This window comes from Colobus angolensis, unplaced genomic scaffold (assembly GCF_000951035.1).
Source record: "Colobus angolensis palliatus isolate OR3802 unplaced genomic scaffold, Cang.pa_1.0 Scaffold200, whole genome shotgun sequence".
NCBI classification, from domain to species: domain Eukaryota; kingdom Metazoa; phylum Chordata; class Mammalia; order Primates; family Cercopithecidae; genus Colobus; species Colobus angolensis.
This window is the reverse complement of record NW_012115156.1, coordinates 4,773,067-4,794,022: the sequence shown is the minus strand read 5'-3', so window position 1 is coordinate 4,794,022 and position 20,956 is coordinate 4,773,067. Positions and strand designations below refer to the sequence as shown.

The window sequence follows — 20,956 nt, the reverse complement described above, 5'->3', positions numbered from 1 at the left end:
GGTTCCAGCCAGTTAAAACTGGAACTCAGAGCTGCGGTCCTGAGCCCTTCCTTCTGCCGCCTGCCGGCCAGTGCGATCACACCTGCTTCAGACACTTCCAGCTCAACCCTCCCTCCATTTTCTGTGCAACTAGGGTCCTCTCTGGAGAGTTCGTAAACCATCAGCTTTAGGAGAGAAGTGGGCAGACACAAATCTTTCACAGGTTAATTTTCCTTGGAACGTTCTGGGTGACTTTTTGTAAAGCCTGATTCTCAATTGTGTTGATTTCAAGGTAGTGTTCCTCACTGGGAGCTAAGGAGACGGTGCAGAAGTGCGCTGATTAGCTAGAATTGACCGTAAACAGAGTGGCGTGGCGGATGGGCCGAGCGGGTTGGCAGGGCACCGATGGCAGCGAACTGGCCTAAATCATCTGTGCATCACCGAACAAGCACCAAACTGAGCACTTACTGTGTGCCTGGGTCATCCACAGCTGCCTAATTCAGAACCAGCAGCTGCCCTCCAACCCTCCCCTGGCCTGAGGAGCCCTACTAACTGGCAGACTCAGGGACTTCTGATTCTCATCGTCGGCCTGGCCTTAACTAGTGTTGCGACTCCAAGCAAGTATTTAAAATTCTCCAACCCAGGTGGCCTGAGGCTTGAGAAGAAATAGAAGGCTTCTCAAAGGGATGATAGTTTCAGGAAGTTTGTTTTGTTTTGTTTTGTTTTTTTGTCAAGGGGAGGGACTGGAAAAATACCATAAAAGGCATTTTGGGGGTCACACACACACAACAGCAGAAGCGCTGTGAGCTGCCCTGCAGGCTCCCTGTCCCGGGAGCCACCTTCCACCCGCCCCCGGGCGGAGGCGGCCAACCCCAGCCCAGTGGGCTCCCCAGTTCGGCCCAGAAGAGCCCGGCCGCGGAGGCCGGGGGGCGCCTTTCTCTTTAAGAGCCGCACGGCCGCTCCTGATTGGCTGTAGCTATGCAGGGTTTTCTTCCACGCTCCCTCGGAGCGCTCCCTCCCGCGTCACCGGTCCAGCTCCGTTTCCACAGCCCCCCCTCCCCGGCCGCGCGCCCCTCCCGCCCCGCGCGCGCCTCCTCTTTCTCGCCGCCGAGTTCAGCCCGGGCAGCCGTGTGGGGCATAGGCCAGCAACAGATGCCGGCCGCCAAGATCTGCATTCCTAGGCCACGCTAAGACCCTGGGGAAGAGCGCAGGAGTCCGGGAGAAGGGCGGGAAGGAGGGGACAGGACTTGCGGAGAATTGCCCCCTAAAAGGCAGAAGCCCCCGCCCCCACCCTCGATCTCCGCTCCGGCCGAGCGCCTGCCTGCCTGCCTGCTGCTGCTGCGGGCGCCCACCTCGCCCAGCCATGCCAGGCCCGGCCACCGACGCGGGGAAGATCCCCTTCTGCGACGCCAAGGAAGAAATCCGTGCTGGGCTCGAAAGCTCGGAGGGCGGCGGCGGCCCGGAGAGGCCAGGCGCGCGCGGGCAGCGGCAGAACATCGTCTGGAGGAACGTCGTCCTGATGAGCCTGCTCCACTTGGGGGCCGTGTACTCCCTGGTGCTCATCCCCAAAGCCAAGCCGCTCACTCTGCTCTGGGGTAAGTCCCGCCAGCGCCCCCTGCGCCCCGGGCTCAGTGGCCAGGCCGCGCTGGGGCGCGCGAGGTCGCCGCTGGCCCCTCGGCTGCGGGCGGTACGCAGCGACCCCCGGTCTCTCCTCGCCTCCCGCTGCGCGCCGCCGGGGGTGGGGGCCCTTAGCATCCAGTTCTCCGTGCCTTGGGACGGGCAGGTGTTTTTGTCCCGGTATTTTAAACTACTTCCACGCCCCCCTACCCCGCCGCGGTCTGCGTAAGGAAGCGCATTTGCCGGCTTCCCGATGGAGAGCCGAGGGGACCAGGAGTCCTGCGGCGCCACCGCTGTGCGCAGAGGCGCGCGAAGGGAGAGGCTCGGCACGGGCTGAATCGGTTCCCAGTGAGGGAGGACGGGCGCGTGGTTGTTTAACCCGTGCGGTCCATGGGTCTCTCCTATCCCCGTCTCCCTCCCCCATCATCTCCGCGGGCCACGGACCTTGGGGGCAGAGATGAGGACAAGAAAGGGAGTTGGACCAGGGAGGAGAGACCGGCACAGGATGGAATCTTGGTTTACGCGCACCAGATGGAAGATACCGGTTCCCCTCTTGCCTCTCCAAGGCCCCTGTCCCTGCTCCCTCCACAATCTTCTATGCCCATTTGCGGTTCTCCGGCCTCGGAAGTTTCTCGGTGAGCAAACCGAGCCCATGGCGAGAGCGGTCTGACCCTAGCACGAAGCTCCAACTGTGGCTGTGCAGAGCCTTCTCCAAACCCTGTTACCATCTGGCCAGTGCGGGTCTGTTCTGCACCTGTGGCTCTCCTGGTACCCTCCTTCCGTGCACCCCCACTCCTGCCAATAGGGAAGGGAACCCAGGCACAGACCACTATTCCCCTTCCCCTAGGCTCCAGGGGCTCCGTGCCCACCCTGCACGACCCCAGTCGTTGATCTTTGAACCACTTCGCAGCAGCCCTGGCCGCAATAACTGGTTTTGGCCTCCTTTACTGAAGCGGCAGTAGCCAGGACAAAAGGCACAGGCATTGATATGCTGAGTGAGAATTTGACGAGGTAATCCAAGATGCCCTTCCAGCTCCTGTTTCCCTGATCTCTAAGAAACCCAACCTACTTTTATTTTCATAGGGGAAGAGGAAGGAAGAAAATAAGACCACTTTCTACAAGGCTTTTTTGGCATGGTGCCAGCTGCAAATGCCTAGGTAGATAATGGGGCCACTATGGTTGCAAGCCTTCCTTTGAAAACCTGCTCTTGGAAGCAAACCCATCCAAAAGTGGGTACCTCTTCTGTGTGGCTCAGGGAGGGCACAGTAGAGTTGAGGGATGGTTAGAGAGAGAGGATCTTTCAGGATCCCTAAAGCCTTTAAAGTCTCCCCAAAGCTCTGGGAAATCTCCTGCTTCATCTTTCCTTCTCTCAGTGCACCTCCTCATTTCTGTGTCCTTTTTACCATCACCTTTATGTGTTGGTTTACTTCTCCAACTGACTAGACTATGATGTTCTGCTGTTGCTTCATGAACACTCCCACCCTGCCAACCAAAGCCCTTATTGCCCAGAGTTCTCCAACAAGCTTCCCCCCGACTTCTAGAGGCAGGGCTGGGCTTGGTCCTCAGAGCCCGGTGGCCTCTAGGGGATTGAGGCTTATCTTTAATAGCTGTGGTGTTCAGAGAGTGCTCAGGGAACAGTGAGCACTTAAAATATTATCTTACATGCCTAGGGCTCACAGACTCCACTCCTTACAGCCTCTGAGCCCCAAGATCCTGGCATTGGACCAGGAGCCACAAGGACAAGGCCCTTCTCTCCAAGTTTGCCAGGTCACCTCTGCCTTTTCCAGACCACACTCTGTGGCGAAGATAGTACCTTCGTTCTGAAAGACTGTGGCTTAGAGGACACCCCCCAGGCCCGGGTCTCCTCTAGCTTCCTTAGAGAAGTTAACAAACTGAAGGAATCCGGTTTCCCCTTTGTGATGCATGTCCCAAACCCCATCCCATACCTCCCTGCCTCCCTGGATAAATTCTGCCTTTGCTTAATCTGCTATTTCCTAAGTCTTTTTTTTTGAGACGGAGTCTCGCTCTGTTGTCCAGGCTGGAGTGCAGTAGCACAATCTCGACTCACTGCAAGCTCTCCCTCCTGGGTTCACGCCATTCTCCTGCCTCAGCCTCCCAAGTAGCTGGGACTACAGGCGCCCACCACCACGCCCGGCTAATTTTTTGTATTTTTAGTACAGACGGGGTTTCACTGTGTTAGCCAGGATGGTCTTGATCTCCTGACCTCATGATCAGCCCTCCTTGGCCTCCCAAACTGCTGGGATTACGGGCGTGAGCCCCTAAGTCTTAATTCTCTCCCCACCTTCATTGCCTCCCTAAAAAAAAAGAAAAATAGCAGACAATGGTAGATATTAGAGTTTTAAGGTCCAAAATTGTGACTAGAAACATTCCAAACAATGGATCTTATCTGATGAATAGCTACTGCTTCTGCTGCCTTTTTTTTTTTTTTTTTTGGTGCGACAAGGTCTTGCTGGAGTGCAAGTGGCATGATCATACCTCACTGCAGTCTCAGTCTCCTGGGCTCAAGCAATGCTCCCACTGCAGCCTCCCAAGTGCTGGGACTACAGATGTGCACCACCACACCTGGCTATTTTCGTTTTCATTTTTTTTTTTTTTGGAGCAATGGGGTCTCACTATGTTGCCCAGGCCGGTCTTGAATTCCTGGGCTCAGACAGTCCTCCCAAGTACTGGGATTACAGGTGTGAGCCACTGTACCCAGTCCCATGAATAGCTTTTGAGGGAAGAAATGAGGAACAATCAGAGACCAGCTAAGATCAGCTGTGCTCATGGCTAGGCTACATAGGGTAAGCAGAGGGACTAGGCAGATGACTGACTCAGGGTTATTTTCAGTGAAAGCCCTGGTGCCTTGATCCACAAATGTCCTCCCCACTGAAGGCCCTTTTTCATCACCTCCCTACCAGTTATGTGTAGCATTAGGGCCAAGTTCATGCCCTAGTGGTCTGCTCATGCACTTCAAGGACCTGACTTGTAGAGGAAATAGGCTTAGCCTGTCCATTGCTTACCACCCTCCACACCAGATGAGGTTGCGCTGGAAACGAGAGGCCTCTATGCAGTGCACCCAGCAGGGGGTGTGTTGGATGTGCAGTGTGCGGAGAGTAATTTGCATGGTAGTAAAATGTCATCCGTGAAAGAGCCATCAAATTGTTAGTTCATCAAGTTGTTAGTTCTCCCTGGGGCCAGAGCATGTTGTTTTCCTTTTTCATCCTTTTCGTTTTATGAGTGGGCAGGCGATCAGAACAGAATGCTCTTGGTGCCCCTAGGTCCTCAGCAATGAGTTCATGACTTTCTTTTTTTTTTTTTTTTTTGAGTTCATGACTTTCAAGGACAGAAAGCAAACTCCAACTAGACAGAAAACCTGCATCTGAAGGCTTGAGCTCACAAAAATGCCTGCTTGAGAGTTTCTTGCCACAGGGACAGTTAGTCAATGCCCTGAATCCCAAGATGGGTAGAACAGGGAGTGATGCCTTGCAGTTACCGTGTGGAGGTGTGAGTCCTGGGGCTGCTTCCCAGCGGAGCCTCCCCTGATGGCCTCCAGACATCTGGCTGTTGCCTCCCAGAAACATCAGGGCCTTTTCTGTTTTTTCCCTAAATGTCATCCGAGTCCCCTAAATGTGTCCCATAGTGACATCATGACTATTTTCCTCATGAGATAACTTCAGTGACAGCACCAGGCATGCAAAGCAGTAATTTTCCCTGTTTCCTTTGATAGATCAGCCATCCTTCTATCCTGTCTTGGGGCAAATGTGACCACTGTTAAGGCAGATATAGGGTTCTCTGGTGCCCTGCTGGGTTCTTGGAGCATCTGCACCATCCTATGTGGGATTCAGTATATGCCAAGGAAGCTGAGAAGTGGTGGAGATTAACAAGGCAGTGTGGGGTGATGGGGTGGTCAGTAGAAGCTGGGGCTTGGAAGGCGCTGGTCCACCAGTCACATTCTGAAATGTGCCCAAGGATGAGCTGTCTTCCATTGGGCATCAGGTAACCTGTATCTGGTCCTGATGTCTTCACTGGGTTGTGTTTCTTTTCCATCAAGTCCCTCAGGTTGTTGAGGAGCCCCAAGAATGCATGGTCATGGACTTCTGTCTTGCCCCAAGGTTTTCTAGAGTAAGCAAGGCTCAGTAGACAGGCAGATCTGAATGTGAATCCCTGCTCTTCTACTTACTTACCAGGTGAATGGCCTTGGACAAATTTACATCTCTGAAGCAGTTTTCTCACCTTTAAAATGGATATGTTAATACTGTTTGTTCCTAAAGTTGTGAGAATCAAATTAGATGATGTGTGTAAATCATTGAGCACAGTGCCTGGCTCTTGGTTGGTGTTAATTATTCACTGTCATTATTATTGGTCCTAATACTGGCCCTTTATCTTTAGCAGAAGAAAAAAAAACTCTTCCGGCAGCACAATAAATTCCACAATGCTGGCACAGAACTTGGCTTCACTGCCTCTCTTGCATAGAAAAGATAGATTTGGCCTTGGAAATAAGGGCTCTTTCTCAACGTTCCAAAGAGAGATGAACACAAATCCCTTCTGTACTTCCTCCCTCCTTCATGCCCTTCTCTTTCATTCCATCTTCCTCCTGTTTTCCTCCAAAAGATCATTGTTTTGTAGCTGGGATCTTTTTGTTCAGCTGACAACTCAGCTGGTCTTTAGCATTTTCTTTGGGATTTTTGAGCACAGCCAGTTACAATTGCTACAGAGACAGGGCCACATCATTTCTCTGAATCTCTTAGAGTCTGAGTTTTGACTTGTTTTTCTCCCTCCCTCTTCCTTTGACTCATCATTTTAAAAAATCTTTAATGCACAATTAAACTACTAAAAATCTAAGAAAAGTGAATGACTCTTCCTTTCAAACCCTGTAATTCCAAGCCCATTGTTGTTACAACTCTTGCATTTTTAACAAATGGGCAAGCATTAAGAGCCTTACCCAAGCCTGGATTGCAGCTAGACCGCAGAGAATAGAGTGTGCTTTTGCTAATAGTCCCAACAAGTATGTACATGGATTGAGGTTAACATTATTGACTCAGTTTTAAAACAAACAAACGGATCAAGGTCACTGCAGACGGCACTGTGACCATGAAATGAGAAAGAGAGCTGCAGAGTAGAAACTGGTGCGAAGCCTGACATTGCTAAGTTTAACTTCAGACTCGTTTCTTTACAGTTTGTGAGCCTCAGTTTCCTCATCTGTAAAATGGATACAATAATACTGAGTTGACAGTTATTTGAGAATTGGGACATATGTATTTTCTTTGAGACAGGTCTTGCTGTGTCACTTAGGTTGGAGGGCAGCGGTGCCATCATGGCTCACTGCAGCCTCAACCTACTAGGTTCAAGTGATCCTCCCACCTCAGCCTCCCAAGTAGCCAGGGCTAGAAATGTGTGCCACTGCACCCAGCTTTTTTTTTTTTTTTTGTAGAGATGGGGTCTCACTATGTTGCCAGTGCTGGTCTTGAACTCCTGGGCTCCAGCGATCCTCCTGCCTTGGCCTCCCAAAGTGCTGCGATTACAGGCATGAGCCACTGTGCCTGGATAGGGCATATGCTAAAGGGCTTGCTAAAGAGTAGACGCTCAATGCTATCTACTATTACTACCTCCCAAGGTGGGGGCCTGGTCATGAAACCTGCACTGGCTTACTGGTCTGTCTCGGACTTGGAGTACTTGTGACTTAAATGTAAGGCACAGCATTTTTTTTTTCGAGATGGAGTTTCATTCTTGTTGCCCAGGCTGGAGTGCAAGTGCAATGGCGTGATCTCAGCTCACTGTAACCTCTGCCTTCCGGGTTCAAGTGATTCTCCTGCCTCAGCCTCCCCAATAGCTGGGATTACAGGCATGCACTGCCTGGCCAATTTTGTATTTTTAGTAGAGACAGGGTTTCTTCATGTTGGTCAGGCTGGTCTCAAACTCCCAACCTCAGGTGACTCACACGCCTGGGCCTACCAAAGTGCTGGGATTACAGGCGTGAGCCACTGTGCCTGGCCAGGCACAGCTTTTAAATCCAAATATTTAATCATGAACTTGCTATAATATTTTAGTTTTCACCTCACCTAGTTTTGTGTGTGGCATAAAATTATAATAGTTGCTTGGAAAAAGTCAGTGATAGATTTGCAAAAGGGTGACACAGCGTGTTTTTTTGTGTGTGTGTGTTTTGTTTTTTGTTTTTTTTTTTTGCTGTTATTGTTTTAAGGATCTATAAAAGTATCTTTGAGTAGCATTTTTTTTTTCATTGAACATTTATTTTGAAATTCTGTATTCTCTGGAATACAGTCTACCCATTCCTTTGTCCCATGTTTCTTTGGAAGTGCCACAACCTTGGGTGTAATAAGAGTACAACCAGCATTAGGCTGTACCTGGAATCAAATGAAACAGTGCAGTAAGTAGCTTGCCTGGAAGTCGGCACAGAGTAAATGTTAGCCTTCCTTTTCCATCCACACATTTCCTTAGTGTTTCTCTTCGCTCATTCCCTCTGTTCAGCTCTCTTCCTTTGGAGGGCGAGACAGTCTAGCCAGCCCACTGGATACAGGAAGCCCTGGTCCTGGGTAAAGGCAGTTTTTTTTTTTGTTTTTTTTTCCCCCCAATTGTATTTCCCCTGACAATGGATTGGTGGCTACAACAACAGGTACCAGCTGTTGTCCCTCACAAATGCCTGTTGTTTGTTCATTACATGTGTGAATGGCCACAAGAGAGATCCTCACAGTTGTGCATGCAGGCACATATTCATTCATCCACTAATCTTTTTTTTTTTTTTTTTTTTGAGATGGCGTCTTGCTCTGTCGCCTAGGCTGGAGTGCAGTGGCGCGATCTCAGCTCACTGCAACCTCCGCCTCCCGGGTTCAAGCGATTCTCCTGCCTCAGCCTCCTGAGTAGCTGGGACTACAGGTGCATGCCACCACACCAGACTAATTTTTGTATTTTTAGTAGAGACGGGGTTTCACTGTGTTGGCCAGGATGGTCTCAGTCTCCTGACCTCATGATCCACCCGCCTCGGCCTCCCAAAGTGCTAGGATTATGGGCGTGACTACCACGCCCAGCCTACTAATCATTTTTCACATTCCAATGATTGTCAGAAATAGTGGCACATCAGAATCACTTGGGTAACTTTTAAAATTATCAAAAGCCTGGGCCTTTCTTTACCTAGGCCTAATGAATTGGAATGTCTAAAAGAGATGCCCTGGCTTTTTCTTTATTTTAAGCTATTCAGGTGTTTCTAATGCACAGCAGGCTGAGAACCGTTATTCAATTTCCTTATTCAACAATATTTATTACTTACTCATTACCTGACAAGCGCTGGCACCATCCTTGACTTCATGGCACTTACAGGCCAGTTGGAGAAACAGGTGCACAGGTGACACCCCTCAAGGCACCATCCATACTCGGGTGCTGTGGGACCAAGAAGCAGTGCCAGCTTAGGGGGAATTGGGAGGCTCCCCAAAGGTAGGAGCCAAGTGGAGCCTGGCAGGTACAGGGATGGTTGTGGAGAGGCTGGGTGAGCTGGCATCACAGCCTGAGCAAAGGTCCTGAGGAAAGGGAGACAGGGCAGGGCAGCTCAAGAACTCAGTTGTTCAGCATGGCTGGTGAGTAGAGTGGAGAGAGAGGAACATGACGTGGAGAGGGAGACGCGCTGGAGGTCTCTGCTTAGAGGTGAGAAGATTCAGCAGATCTCATCTGGTTTGTGGGAAGAGAGGCTGCCCAGGGCTCCCTGCAGCCTTCCCACCGGCTCTCACCTCCTCCTCTCAGCCCATTGCACATACCAATGATTTCTAGTGTGGAGGAACAGTCTCAAGCCCAATTTCTAGACCAATACTTGTCGGTGGGATGTGTGAAGTTATTCAGGAAGGACGCTGGGACAAACATCTCATTGGGTGCGAGTGTCTCTTAAGTGGGCTTGAAGTGGGGCTGGGTGCCTACCTCAGGCTGCATGGAGCTGAGGGGAGGCTTGGAATAAAATCTCAGTTGGGCATTTGATTTCACAGACTCAGACTCAGTCCTGGGGGAAAAATTACTAACAAACAAATACACTAACAACAACAACAGCAAAACCCTAAGGCTATCACAAACTCAGACCAAACCCAGAGCCCGTCCTCCTTCCCCTTCCTTCCTTTATCCTGTACTCTTTCCCCTGTTTCTAAAAGGTACATGTGTGGAGAGGGGGTTGTTCCCATTCCCCCTCATTCTTTCTTTGAAACTACCTTTTAGCAGCTGATTCCCACGAGCCCATGTTCCAGGGAAGAAGGATCTGTCCTCCTTCATCTCGTTCCCCATTTTTGCAGGTGTTGGGGCTACTGCGGGGCCTGCTGCTTACTAGGAAGGTTGGAGGAGGACTCTGTGGGTCTTGGCACGTTGCTGGTTTCTCTCTAGAGACATTCCAGAGCTTTAGAACAAACATGCAGACAGTCTTACAGCTGCAGTTGCCTGAGCCTTAAGGGCCTTGCTACTCAAAGTGTGGTCCTCGGACCACCAGCATCAGCATCACCTGGGAGCTTGTTAGAGAAAACAAATCCCAGACCTCACCGACCCCAAGGAATCACTATCTGCATTTTAACAATATCTCCAGGTGATTCATCTGCACACGAGTTCAATCACAGGCTGACCATTTAGAGAAGCTGGACTTGAGTGGGATTTTGCAGTTTTTCCTTTTGATGGCCTCCTCCCCTTTGCTTCCCCATCTACCCTTCTGACTCGTTGTAGCTTATTTTAGAACATGTCAGGATCCTGCTTCTCTGTCAACAAAAGGATGTTGTTAAAATCTTTCAGCCGGCAGCAGCAATGTTTAATTCATGGACTAGAAAATTAATTTTATTTTCACGAATAGAGCTGAGGAAAAATAGCAAGGAGACTGTGCATGGCCCTTGGGAATCCAGCTTGTCTATTTAACAGATGAACGGGCAACAGTGGGGAGGCCTGAGGGGAGGGCTGCCTTCTGCAAACTTGTGTAGAAAATTGTATTAGGATGCTTTTGGCTGCAGGTATCACAAAATTCAGCTTCAAATGGCTTAAAAGGAAAATTTCTAATTTCACTGATAAAAAATCTTGAGATAGGGCACTTTTAGGATGACCCAGCAATGCCATCAAATAGCCAGTTTGTTTTCTGCCATGGTTGCTTGTCGCATTCAGTTTTCCTCATGGTTACAAGGTGGCTGCCAGAGTTCCGGGCAGCACATGGAGTTATAACAATGTGCTATGGAAGGAGAGAGAGGCGGCCCCTTCCTGAAGTTTCATTTTATCAGAGACAAAATCTTTCCTGATTACCTCACAGCTGATCCTCACAGCTGGTGTCCTCTTAAATCTCACTTGTGGCCAGGCACAATGGCTCATGCCTGAAATCCCACCACTTTGGGAGACAGAGATGGGTGGATCACTTGAGGCCAGGAGTTCCAGACCAGCCTGGCCAATATAACGAAACTCCATCTCTACTAAAAATACAAAAATTAGCTGGGAGTGATCATGAACACTTATAATCCCAGTTACTCGGGAGGCTAAGGCACGAGAATTGCTTGAACCCAGGAGGCAGAGGTTACAGTGAGCCGAAATCATGTCACTGCACTCCAGCCTGGGTGACGGAGCAAGACTGTCAAAAAAAGATTTTTAAAAAAAGTCTCACTTGCTGGGCGCGGTGGCTCAAGCCTGTAATCCCAGCACTTTGGGAGGCCGAGACGGGCGGATCACGAGGTCAGGAGATCGAGACCATCCTGGCTAACACGGTGAAACCCCGTCTCTACTAAAAAAAAATACAAAAAACTAGCCGGGCGAGGTGGCAGGCGCCTGTAGTCCCAGCCACTTGGGAGGCTGAGGCAGGAGATTGGCGTAAACCTGGGAGGCGGAGCTTGCAGTGAGCTGAGGTCCAGTCACTGCACTCCAGCCTGGGTGACAGAGCGAGCCTCCGTCTCAGAAAAAAAAAAAAAAAAAAAAGTCTCATAGGATTGTGTCATGTGTCCCTTGTTAAACCAATTATTGGAAAGGGGATGGATTACTATGGGTGGTTCAGCCTGATCAGGGTTGGACACTTTCTTCATCTGTTCAGGATACTATAACAGAATACCACAAACTGGGTGGCTTTTAAACAGAAGAAACTTATTTCTGAGTTCTGGAGGCTGGGAAGTCCACAAACAATGCATCAGTAGATTGGTGTCTGGTAAGGACCCACTTCCTTATTCATATACGGTGCCTTCTTGCTGTGTCTTCACATGGCAAAATGGGTGAAGGGTCTCTTCTCTCTCCAGCCTTTTAAAAAGGATTGATTGATTGGTTGATTGATTGACAGAGTCTTGTTCTGTGGCCTAGGCTGGAGTACCATGGTGTACTCACAGCTCACTCTAACCCCAAACTCCTGGAATCAAGGGATCCTCCTACTCCAGCCTCCCAAGTAGCTAGGACTACAGGGGCACGCTACCATACCTGGTTAATTTTTTACGTTATTATTTTTGTAGAGAATGAGGGTCTTTTTATGTTGTTCAGGCTGGTCTCAAACTCCTAGCCTCAAGTGATCCTTCCACTTCAGCCTCCCAAAGTGTTCGACTTACAGGCATGAGTCACTGAGTCTAGCTCACCAGCCTTTTCTTAGTGCCTTAGAGGGCACTAATCCCATTCCTGATGGTTCCATCCTCATGACCTAATCACCTCCCCAAAGCCCCACCTCCTAATACCACTACCTTGAAAGTAAGGATTTCAACATAGGAATTTTGGAGGGAAGACAAACATTCAGACCATAGCAGCCACTGAGTCACATGCGGCTAGGGCAAAAGACCCAAACGAAACGGAGGCTCTGGCTTGAAGGAAGCGGAAGTTGTGGCTGTTGAGACAGCCAGCACCTCTTCTCCATGGCCTTCCTTGGTGTTGCCTCCATTCCCTGGAAAGGTCTGGCTTCTGTGTTTTACATTTCAGTGTGCTCTTCTCAGTACAGTGGTAGGTTACTCTGGGCACAGGGAATTTTTAAACACCCTTGTAAGAGGGTTCCTGGGACTGAATTAGGAAAAAAAAAAAAAAAAAAGAGGGAAAACCAGTGACTTAGAGTGGGTTCTTTACCAAGGTTCTCCATGGTGACATACTTTCCCCAGACTGATCGTTTTCTTGGTTGGTCATTTTCCACATCTTTCAAGTGACAAAGAATCTCACTGATGAAGTCACAACCAGATTTCTGTTCTCTTGCCTCAGATTTTGCTTAAAAAGAGAGTATTTATAAGGCCAGTGCATCCTCAGTTAACCTCACACAGCAGGTACTTTTTGTTTGCAGAAACAATCTAGAAACAAAGATCTTGCTTAGGAGGAGGGCGCTAACTGTGTGAAACAAAACAATAGCTTTTGGCTAGAGAGGATGGAAAACCTTATTTTAAAGGGCAGATGTCAGAAAAAATGTGTAGAGCGGGACTGTGGCATAGCCATTGTGTAAAACCTTTCAGTCAAACAAAGCATGTAAAGTGCCTACTTAAGGTAATGCTTGATCTGTGTTGCTCCTGGTGGCTGTTGGGTCTTCTGGGGTGGAAGTTTTTGAAGATTGCCTTTTTTTTTTTTTTTTTTAAGGTGAAGTCTCACTCTTGTCCCCCAGGCTGGAATGCAGTGGTGTGATCTCGGTTCACTGCAACCTCCACCTTCCGGGTTCAAGTGATTCTACTGCCTCAGCCTCCCCAGTAACTGGGACTACAGGCATGCACCACCAAGCCCGGCTAATTTTTGTATTTTTAGTAGAGATGGGGTTTCACCTTGTTGGCCAGGCTGGTCTCGAACTCCTGACCTCAGGTGATCCACCTGCCTTGGCCTCCCAAAGTGCTGGGATTACAAGCGTGAGCCACTGCGCCTGGCCAAAGATTGCCTCTTAAATAGAGAAAAAAAATCAAATGTCAATGAGCTTGAAAATGAAACAAGACATGAATAGAGTTTAGAAATCAGGTTTAAATTTATTTTTTTCCTGTATCACTACCTATTCTATGAACATTGTCACACACTTGTTATTTGGGCTGTGTTGGTTTTAGCTTGGTTCTCTGAAGAGACAGTGGCTTACAAATGCAGCCTATGACCTAAGTTGGAAAGGCCATCTCTAACAGCACCCTCCTCTTTAACATCAAAAAGCATTTATTAAGCAAGTATTTAATTACTTACAGCCTGGGGCACCCATTGTGTAAGAAAACAAAGATCAGGTCTCTACCCTTCTCCCTTTCATAACTGAAAGGAACAGCTGTAATTTCCCCCAGTACCCTAACCAACTTACTGTTCTTCAGGCGGAGGTAGATAATGGAAAATATTCTTACTTTCAAACTTCCATGCATGAAGTTAGAAATGAATTTCTAAAATGTAATTGTCCCGTGGAGTAGTTTATCAACCCACTCCTCTAATAGGTTCGTAAGAAGCTTTTGCAGATGGTTACAATAAAGCTCATCTCTATTCTCAGCCTGTGACTCACTTGAGTGTCCCCAGAAACATTCGTTTTGCCCTGGAGTCTCTATTAGTAAGTGTGAATAATGCGTACATATCTCCCCCCTTCCACCTCTCACCCCCAAATCCATTGTTTGGCTCTGTAGCAATTGAAAAGTGGGTGAGTCATTAGCATTTTTTTTAGCTATACTCAAGTTACTTTAGACACTGTAGAGGGAGAAAAAATAATTTTCTCTCCAACCTTTGTCAACCTTTGTCACTTTTGCTACAGGGGACAGACCCCCTGTAGCAAAAGAGAGACTAGCAAGAGAAAAACAAATGGAAGTTTATGGACATATATACCTCAGGTATACATGAGAGAGAACCAGGGAACGAGTAATTCTCAAGGAGGTGACTTTGCATTTAGGCTTACGTACCATTTTCAACAAAGAACAGTAAATTTATAAAGAAGTGACAGGACAAACAAAAAGGACTCTGAGTCTGGAGGGAGGGCAAATTGATAAAGGGTAGTTAGTAAGGCTTGTTATGTAGGTTCCTTTGATGTCTCAAGGCTGCTAGGGGTCTGACTTTGTCTTCCATGGTCATCCTTTGCTTTTCCTGGTAAAGAGGGGAGGAAGACCCTTTCGCCTTTGTAAATTTATGTCCCGCTTTTAGGCAAATAAGGGGAGGGCAGAGAGCTCTTCTTATGTCTGCTTCTTTTCAGTTGCTTTCAGCTCAGAATAATCCTTATGCCAGAGTAGCATATTTTGGAGCGGCATATTCTGGTTTCCTACAGCGTCATCTGGAGCTGGGAGGGGGGTGGGGGGCGGCGAGAGAAGCCACTACCCTGTAAGTATGGATGGGATCTGCACTTAACTTGGCAGAGCTCCCATGAGAGTTGGAACAAGCCACAACTGTTAGAACTACTATTCCCTACGGACAGAGCTGTGCTACTGTGTGTGCGCAGTGTGTGCCACTGTGGCCCTACTAGTTGTTAAAATATTGAAATAGTGAATAGCCTGTGGCCCTACTAGTTGTTAAAATATTGAAATAGTGAATAGCTGCTGCCTTCCCTGGTACTCCTGGAATCGCCAACAATCCAGGAGCTAAAGGGTTAATGCCTGGCCCAGCTGCAGGGCTTAAATCTACATCTGTTCTGACTGTTTTTGATTGGCTGGTGCCCTGTGGGTTGTCAGATGTTTTTAATATCACCTCTGCATTTGCGTCCTCTTCTTACATAATCCATATAATCTTCAGCTTCTATCCCTTTCACAGTTCTAATTTAATGAGAACTTAAAAAAATCAGTCTGTTATTCTGGCTTAAATTTATGTCCCAAAACCATGTAAAGAAAGGCATTAGAGCACTGTCTAAATTCTGGGGCTTTCACTCACTTGTCTTAATAGAAACTCCTTTTACGATAGAGGCAATGTGTATCTAAAATGTGATTTTATTTTCTGGTTTACAATTGCCTTTGCATAAGATTTCCTCCCCCCAAAAGAATTGATATTAATTTTATCATCAGAGAGAAATAACACCGTAAAGATAAAATGGTGAAGCGATTTCTTTTTGGCGTTAGGGGTTGGGAATACGATGTGGAAGATGGCACTGCAGATTTGGGTGTACTCCTCACTCACAATTCATTTTCCCATGAGGCTGTAAATTGTGTCTAGGTTCTCCAGCTAGCCTGGGGTGAGCATCACTCAAACCATCACCTGAAGCCTAGTATAGGTAATTTTTTTAAAATTATAGAAAGTGTTAAACATATACAAAATAAAGAGAATAAAGTTTGTTATCGCTGCCTCACATGCACCTGGGGATTTTTTTTCTTTGTAACTGTTTTACTTGGATGTGTAATTTCAAGCTCATAGAACAGTTGTTAAGAATAGTACCAGGAACTCCCGTAGACTCTATCCACATTCACCAGTTGACATCTTGCCCCATTTGCTTTATCATTTCCTCTATGTATGTATATAGGTGTGTGTGTATATATATACATATTTTTTTTTTCTGAACCATTTAAGAATAAATTGGAGACAGATGTTTTAGTGTGTATTTTCTGAGAACAAGAATATAACCACAGCACAGTTATCAAAATCTGGACATTCTTTCTTTTTAAAATCTTTTTCCTTTTTTTTTTTTTTTTGAGACAGAGTTTCGCTCTTGTTGCCCGAGCTGGAGTGCAATGGCGCAATCTTGGCTCATGGCAACCTCCGCCTCCCAGGTTCAAGCGATTCTCCTGCCTTAGCCTCCCAAGTAGCTGGGATTACAGGCATACGCCACCATGCCTGGCTAATTTTGTATTTTTAGTAGAGACGGGGTTTCTCCATGTTGGTCAGGCTGGTCTCGAACTCCCATCCTCAAGTGATCCGTCCTCCTCAGCCTCCCAAAGTGCTGGGATTACAGGTGTGAGCCACCGTGCCTGGCCAGTTTTTTTTCCTTTTTAAATCTGGCCTTGCTGAGTAAAAAATCTGGATATTTACTTTTGATATTCTCTACTGCACAGTGGAAAGTCTAATGCTATCAGGCATCTTTGCCGTGTCCTCTTTAGCTATTTTTTTCACCCTTTGGATTAGATTGAAGCAAATTCCAGGCAATTGTATCTGTAAATTACTAAGTGTCAAGTATTGGCAGAGGTCATTCTGGCTACAATGTCCGCATGGAAAACTTTGGGGGCAACATTTTCCCTACTAACTCCCTGGTCCGGGGGATAAACAGCTGTGAGAGGCTGGAGGTGGGTGGAAACAGAGAAGCAGGAATCGGTCATGAGTGAGTGGTACTGAAGTGCACAGTGTGGTCTATGCCTGTCTGCATCGGAGTCATCTGAGTTGCATGTTGAATATGCAGATTTCAGGGCTCCATCCAGACCTACAGAATTAGTATCTCTGGGGGCCAGACCCAGGAATCTGCATTTTATCAAGTGTTGCTAGTGGTTCTTACACCCAGGGGATTAGAGACATTCAGGCCCCGGAGCAGGTGGCCTGGGAGTGATGCTGTGTCCCCATCAGTTGGACGTCACCCATCTCCCACCTCAGTGCTGTGTGGCTCTCCTTAGAGTGACTGAAATTCCAGCCCAGATTCCTTAGGGTTGACGAGAGGCACGATGTTAGGAATGTGAATAGCTGTGGGTGTGTTCCCTCCATAGGAATCCACACGTTGGTGTGAAGTGCTTTCAGCATCTATTTTCTTCCAACACAGGGCTGACACCTTGAGGGAATGGGAGTTTCACAGGAGCAGGGAGAGTATTAGGACCTGGAATACTTTATAGGGGTGGAGTAACTTGTTTTCTGGGGGGAGCATGGGGGTGGGGAAGGGAATAGGTACTTGGATCGTCCCTTAGATGTCTGGGGAAAAGCTGTTAGGAAGTAAGAGGTGAAAAAGGACCCTGGAGAAAGCCTCAAATAAGTAGCTTTGGGCAGAAAACTTAATCTGCACCTTGGGTGAGGAAGAGGAAACCTTCTTTTCTAGGATTGGTGTGAGGACTAAATTAGGTGCAGCAGCTGCTTCCCAGGAAGGACCAGCCCTGCTATGGGAGTAGTTATTACCCCCAGAACCAGATAAGCACACTGGTGCTGTCATTCCACTGTATTTCTGGATTTCCGCTGTATTTCTGGATTTCTGCTATATGTCTGTATTCTAACAAATTTGTTAATTCTAAATATGGAGGTTCATAGTGCTCTTCTCTAAGGTCCCTTTTTATCTCTGGGGACTTTATGATCACCTCATTTGGAGAGGAGCAGACACTTCCCTCCATCAGTCATGCCCCCTTTTCAGGCAGGCCGGAGACACAGTGCAGTTCTTTAGAGAACTAAATTGTCTTTAGGGGCATCCTAGAGCTAGTCTCCTCTGCGACCCAAGATACAAGGGCCCTTTGTAAATGTTTCTGAGCCACTGACAAATGGGCGGAAAGACAGCCAGGCTCTAGATGTTAAATGCAACTGAGGGGTGGGGAGGACTTAATCCTCACCTGCATCCTGTCAACAGTGGCCACATGACATAGGTGATTTTGCTCACCCACAGGGTGATGAGGGCTGATGACCACCCTCACCTAGGACAGTAATATTAGTCTGTTTTGTGCTGCTATATCAGAATACTACTGGGTAACTTAAAATGAACAGAAATTTATTTTCCATAATACTGGAAGCTGGGAAGTCCAAGACTGAGTGGCTGATATTTGGTGAGGGCCTTCTTGTTGCATCATCCTGTGGTGGAAGGGCAATGAGAGGGAGAGAGAGAGAGCAAGAGGGAGCCCAACTCATGCTTTTGTAACTAGTCCACTCCCACAATAATGGCATTAATTCCATCATAAGGGCAGTGGCCCAGTAACCCAAACACCTCCCATTAGGCCTACCTCCCAACACTGTGGCACTGGAAATCAAGTTTCCAACACATGAACTTAGGGAGACACATTCAAACCACAGCCTAACCCAAGTGGATGTTTCTATTCCTTCTGCTGTTGAATCTCTCCCCTCCCTTCTCTTGAAAAGGAGATGCACTTTCCAAGTCTTTTTTTCTTTCTTTCTTTTTTTTTTTTTTTTGAGATGGAGTCTCATTCTGTTGCCCAGGCTGGAGTGCAGTGGCGTGATCCTAGCTCACTGCAACCTCTGCCTCCTGGGTTCAAGTTATTCTCCTGCCTCAGCCTACCGAGTAGCTGGGACTACAGGTGCATGCCACAGTGCCTGGTTAATTTTTTTTGTATTTTAGTAGAGATAGGGTTTCACCCTGTTGCCCAGGCTGGTCTTGAACTCCTGAGCTCAGGCAATCCGCCTGCCTCGGCCTCCCAAAGTGCTGGAATTACAGGCATGAGCCACCGCGCCAGCACTCAAGTCCTTTTTTCTTTTAGTGTGAATGATTCTCAAGCCCTAGCTGGTACTTGTTTAAATTTTGAGGCTTTTCCAGCCTTCCTCTGGGGGGCCCTGCTCCATTTCTCTCCCTCTCAATTATGTGAGTGTGAGGAGGCTGGTGGGGGCCATCTAGACTTAGCCAGGGTCCACCTCTAACTGTTGGTGTCTTCATAGGGAGGAGGAAATGCAAAGCACTGTGAAAGCAAAGCCGCCCCTTGGCCCTGTGCCCAGACCTCCCAGATGCTGTGGAAGCAGCAGGCCCTGGAGAAGCAGCAGTCCAGGCTGGCCCCCTGGGGCCTCCTGCGGTGGCCAGGTGTTTCTTCGGTCTAAAGGTTGAAGGGAGAGATTTTGGACTCAGATAAATTTTTGCTGAATTGCTGAAGTGTTAATTAATCTCCTAAGTCTCCCCTTGGCCAGGGCCGTTTCTGGTGGATATTAATTGGGTTTATGAGACAGATGAAGTATTTTAAGGTGCCAGAGAAGTTCTCCAGGCACTGTTGTGATGATGCTGAATATGCATATTGGTGTTTTTAATCTCTGTTAAGATTCAAGGGCAGCAAGGGAGCCTTTTTTGGGATGTGCTTTTCTGCACCTGCTTGGAGGCTGGCAGGCTGAGAGATTTAGATGTCTGACTAAATTCCATTTTCCACACATTTGTGGACATGGGCCTAGTGTGTGCTAAGTGCTAAGAATACACAGGTAAGCAAGCTATCATTGCTACCCATGAGATCTAGAAGGGGAGATGGACCTAGGCCAGTTATAATTCAGTGTGATGAATGCCAGCAGAGAAGTAGGCCTGGGGTGCAGGCATGACTAGAGGAGTGGTCAAGGACACCTGCATGGTGGGGGTGACACCGAGTCACCTTTGAATAGGCGAACGGGAATTCTCCAGGCATAAACACCAGGGAAAATGCATTCCCAACAGCTGTAACAGCACATGCTACGCAGAGAATGTAGAACTGTGCGAGAAAACTGGCTACAGATGTTCCTAAACATGCTTTCCATGCATCAGGCATGGGCCTAAGTGCTTCCTGTATTGTAACTCTTTTAATCCACGTAATAACTCTATGAAGTAATTATCGGGCCACAGTATCCTTGCTGTAGTTATGAACAACAACAATAATTTTGAGAACAAAAGTTATTTTATAACTAATTTAGAGAGAAAACTTGACCCAGTGAATCCATTTAGTGGCAAAAACTGACCTATTTAGTCTGAATAGTCATATTGTGTTTGATGACGGACTCACTGTGGGCATTACTGTAGTGCAAATGCACTATCTAAAATCTGAAAATTCTGCACCTTGAAGCACATCTGACCCCAAGGTTTTGGATGAGAAACTACGGCCTTGTCCTGGTGTCATCCACATTTTACATGTGAGGAAACAAAGAGACAGGGAGGAGTGATATGCCCAAGGTCACAGAGCTGGTAAGGGGCCGTCAGGGTTTGCACGGAGGTAGTTCTGGTTCCTGAGCCCTGCCTAGCATCCTTAGGGAACACAGCCCTGAAGGTTCTGACTTCCTACAGAGGAGTGATTTGAGCATTCCATGTGTGGGCAGCTCTGGGACAGCATTGCCCACTGATGCATTCCTCGTGGCTGAGCCCTGACAACTTTCAGCAGCACAAATGTATTATTTCCCACAGATTGGAAACCCGACCTAGGTTTCAGTGGACTAAAATCAAAGTGTTGACATTCAGGAGGCCCTCATGGGGAATCTGTTTCCTTGCCTTTTTCACCTGGTAGAGGCTGCGTGCTGTCCTTGGCTGATGGGCCCTTCCTCCATCTTTAAAGCCAGCAAGAGCACGTTGAGTCCTTCTCACATGACATCACGCTGGCCTCCTCCTCTGCTTCTCTTTCACTTTTAAGGACTCTCATTATTACATTAAGCACACCCACATAGTTGAGGATACTATCGCTAGTTTAAGATTAGCTAGTTGGCGGCCAGTCGCGGTGACTCACGACTGTAATCCCAGCACTGTGGGAGGCTGAGCTGGGTGGATCACCTGAGGTCGGGAGTTCGAGACCGGCCTGACTAACATGCAGAAACCCCGAACTCTACTAAAAATACAAAATTAGCTGGGCGTGGTGGCGCATGCCTGTAATCCCAGCTACTCGGGAGGCTGAGACAGGAGAATCACTTGAACCTGGGAGTCGGAGGT

The 20,956-nt window shown here is 47.9% G+C and overlaps 1 protein-coding gene across 1 annotated transcript in view; it reads left to right on the top strand.

Moving 5' to 3' along the window:
- Window positions 1-876: 876 nt before the first annotated feature.
- The window catches only part of SCD5 (stearoyl-CoA desaturase 5), a 188,478-nt gene continuing 168,398 nt past the window's right edge, over window positions 877-20,956 (top strand). Inside the window, exon 1 of the mRNA XM_011941798.1 lies at window positions 877-1,574. Coding sequence (XP_011797188.1) covers window positions 1,343-1,574 — 232 coding nt within the window. The 5' untranslated portion in view covers window positions 877-1,342. The remainder of the gene's footprint in view (window positions 1,575-20,956) is intronic.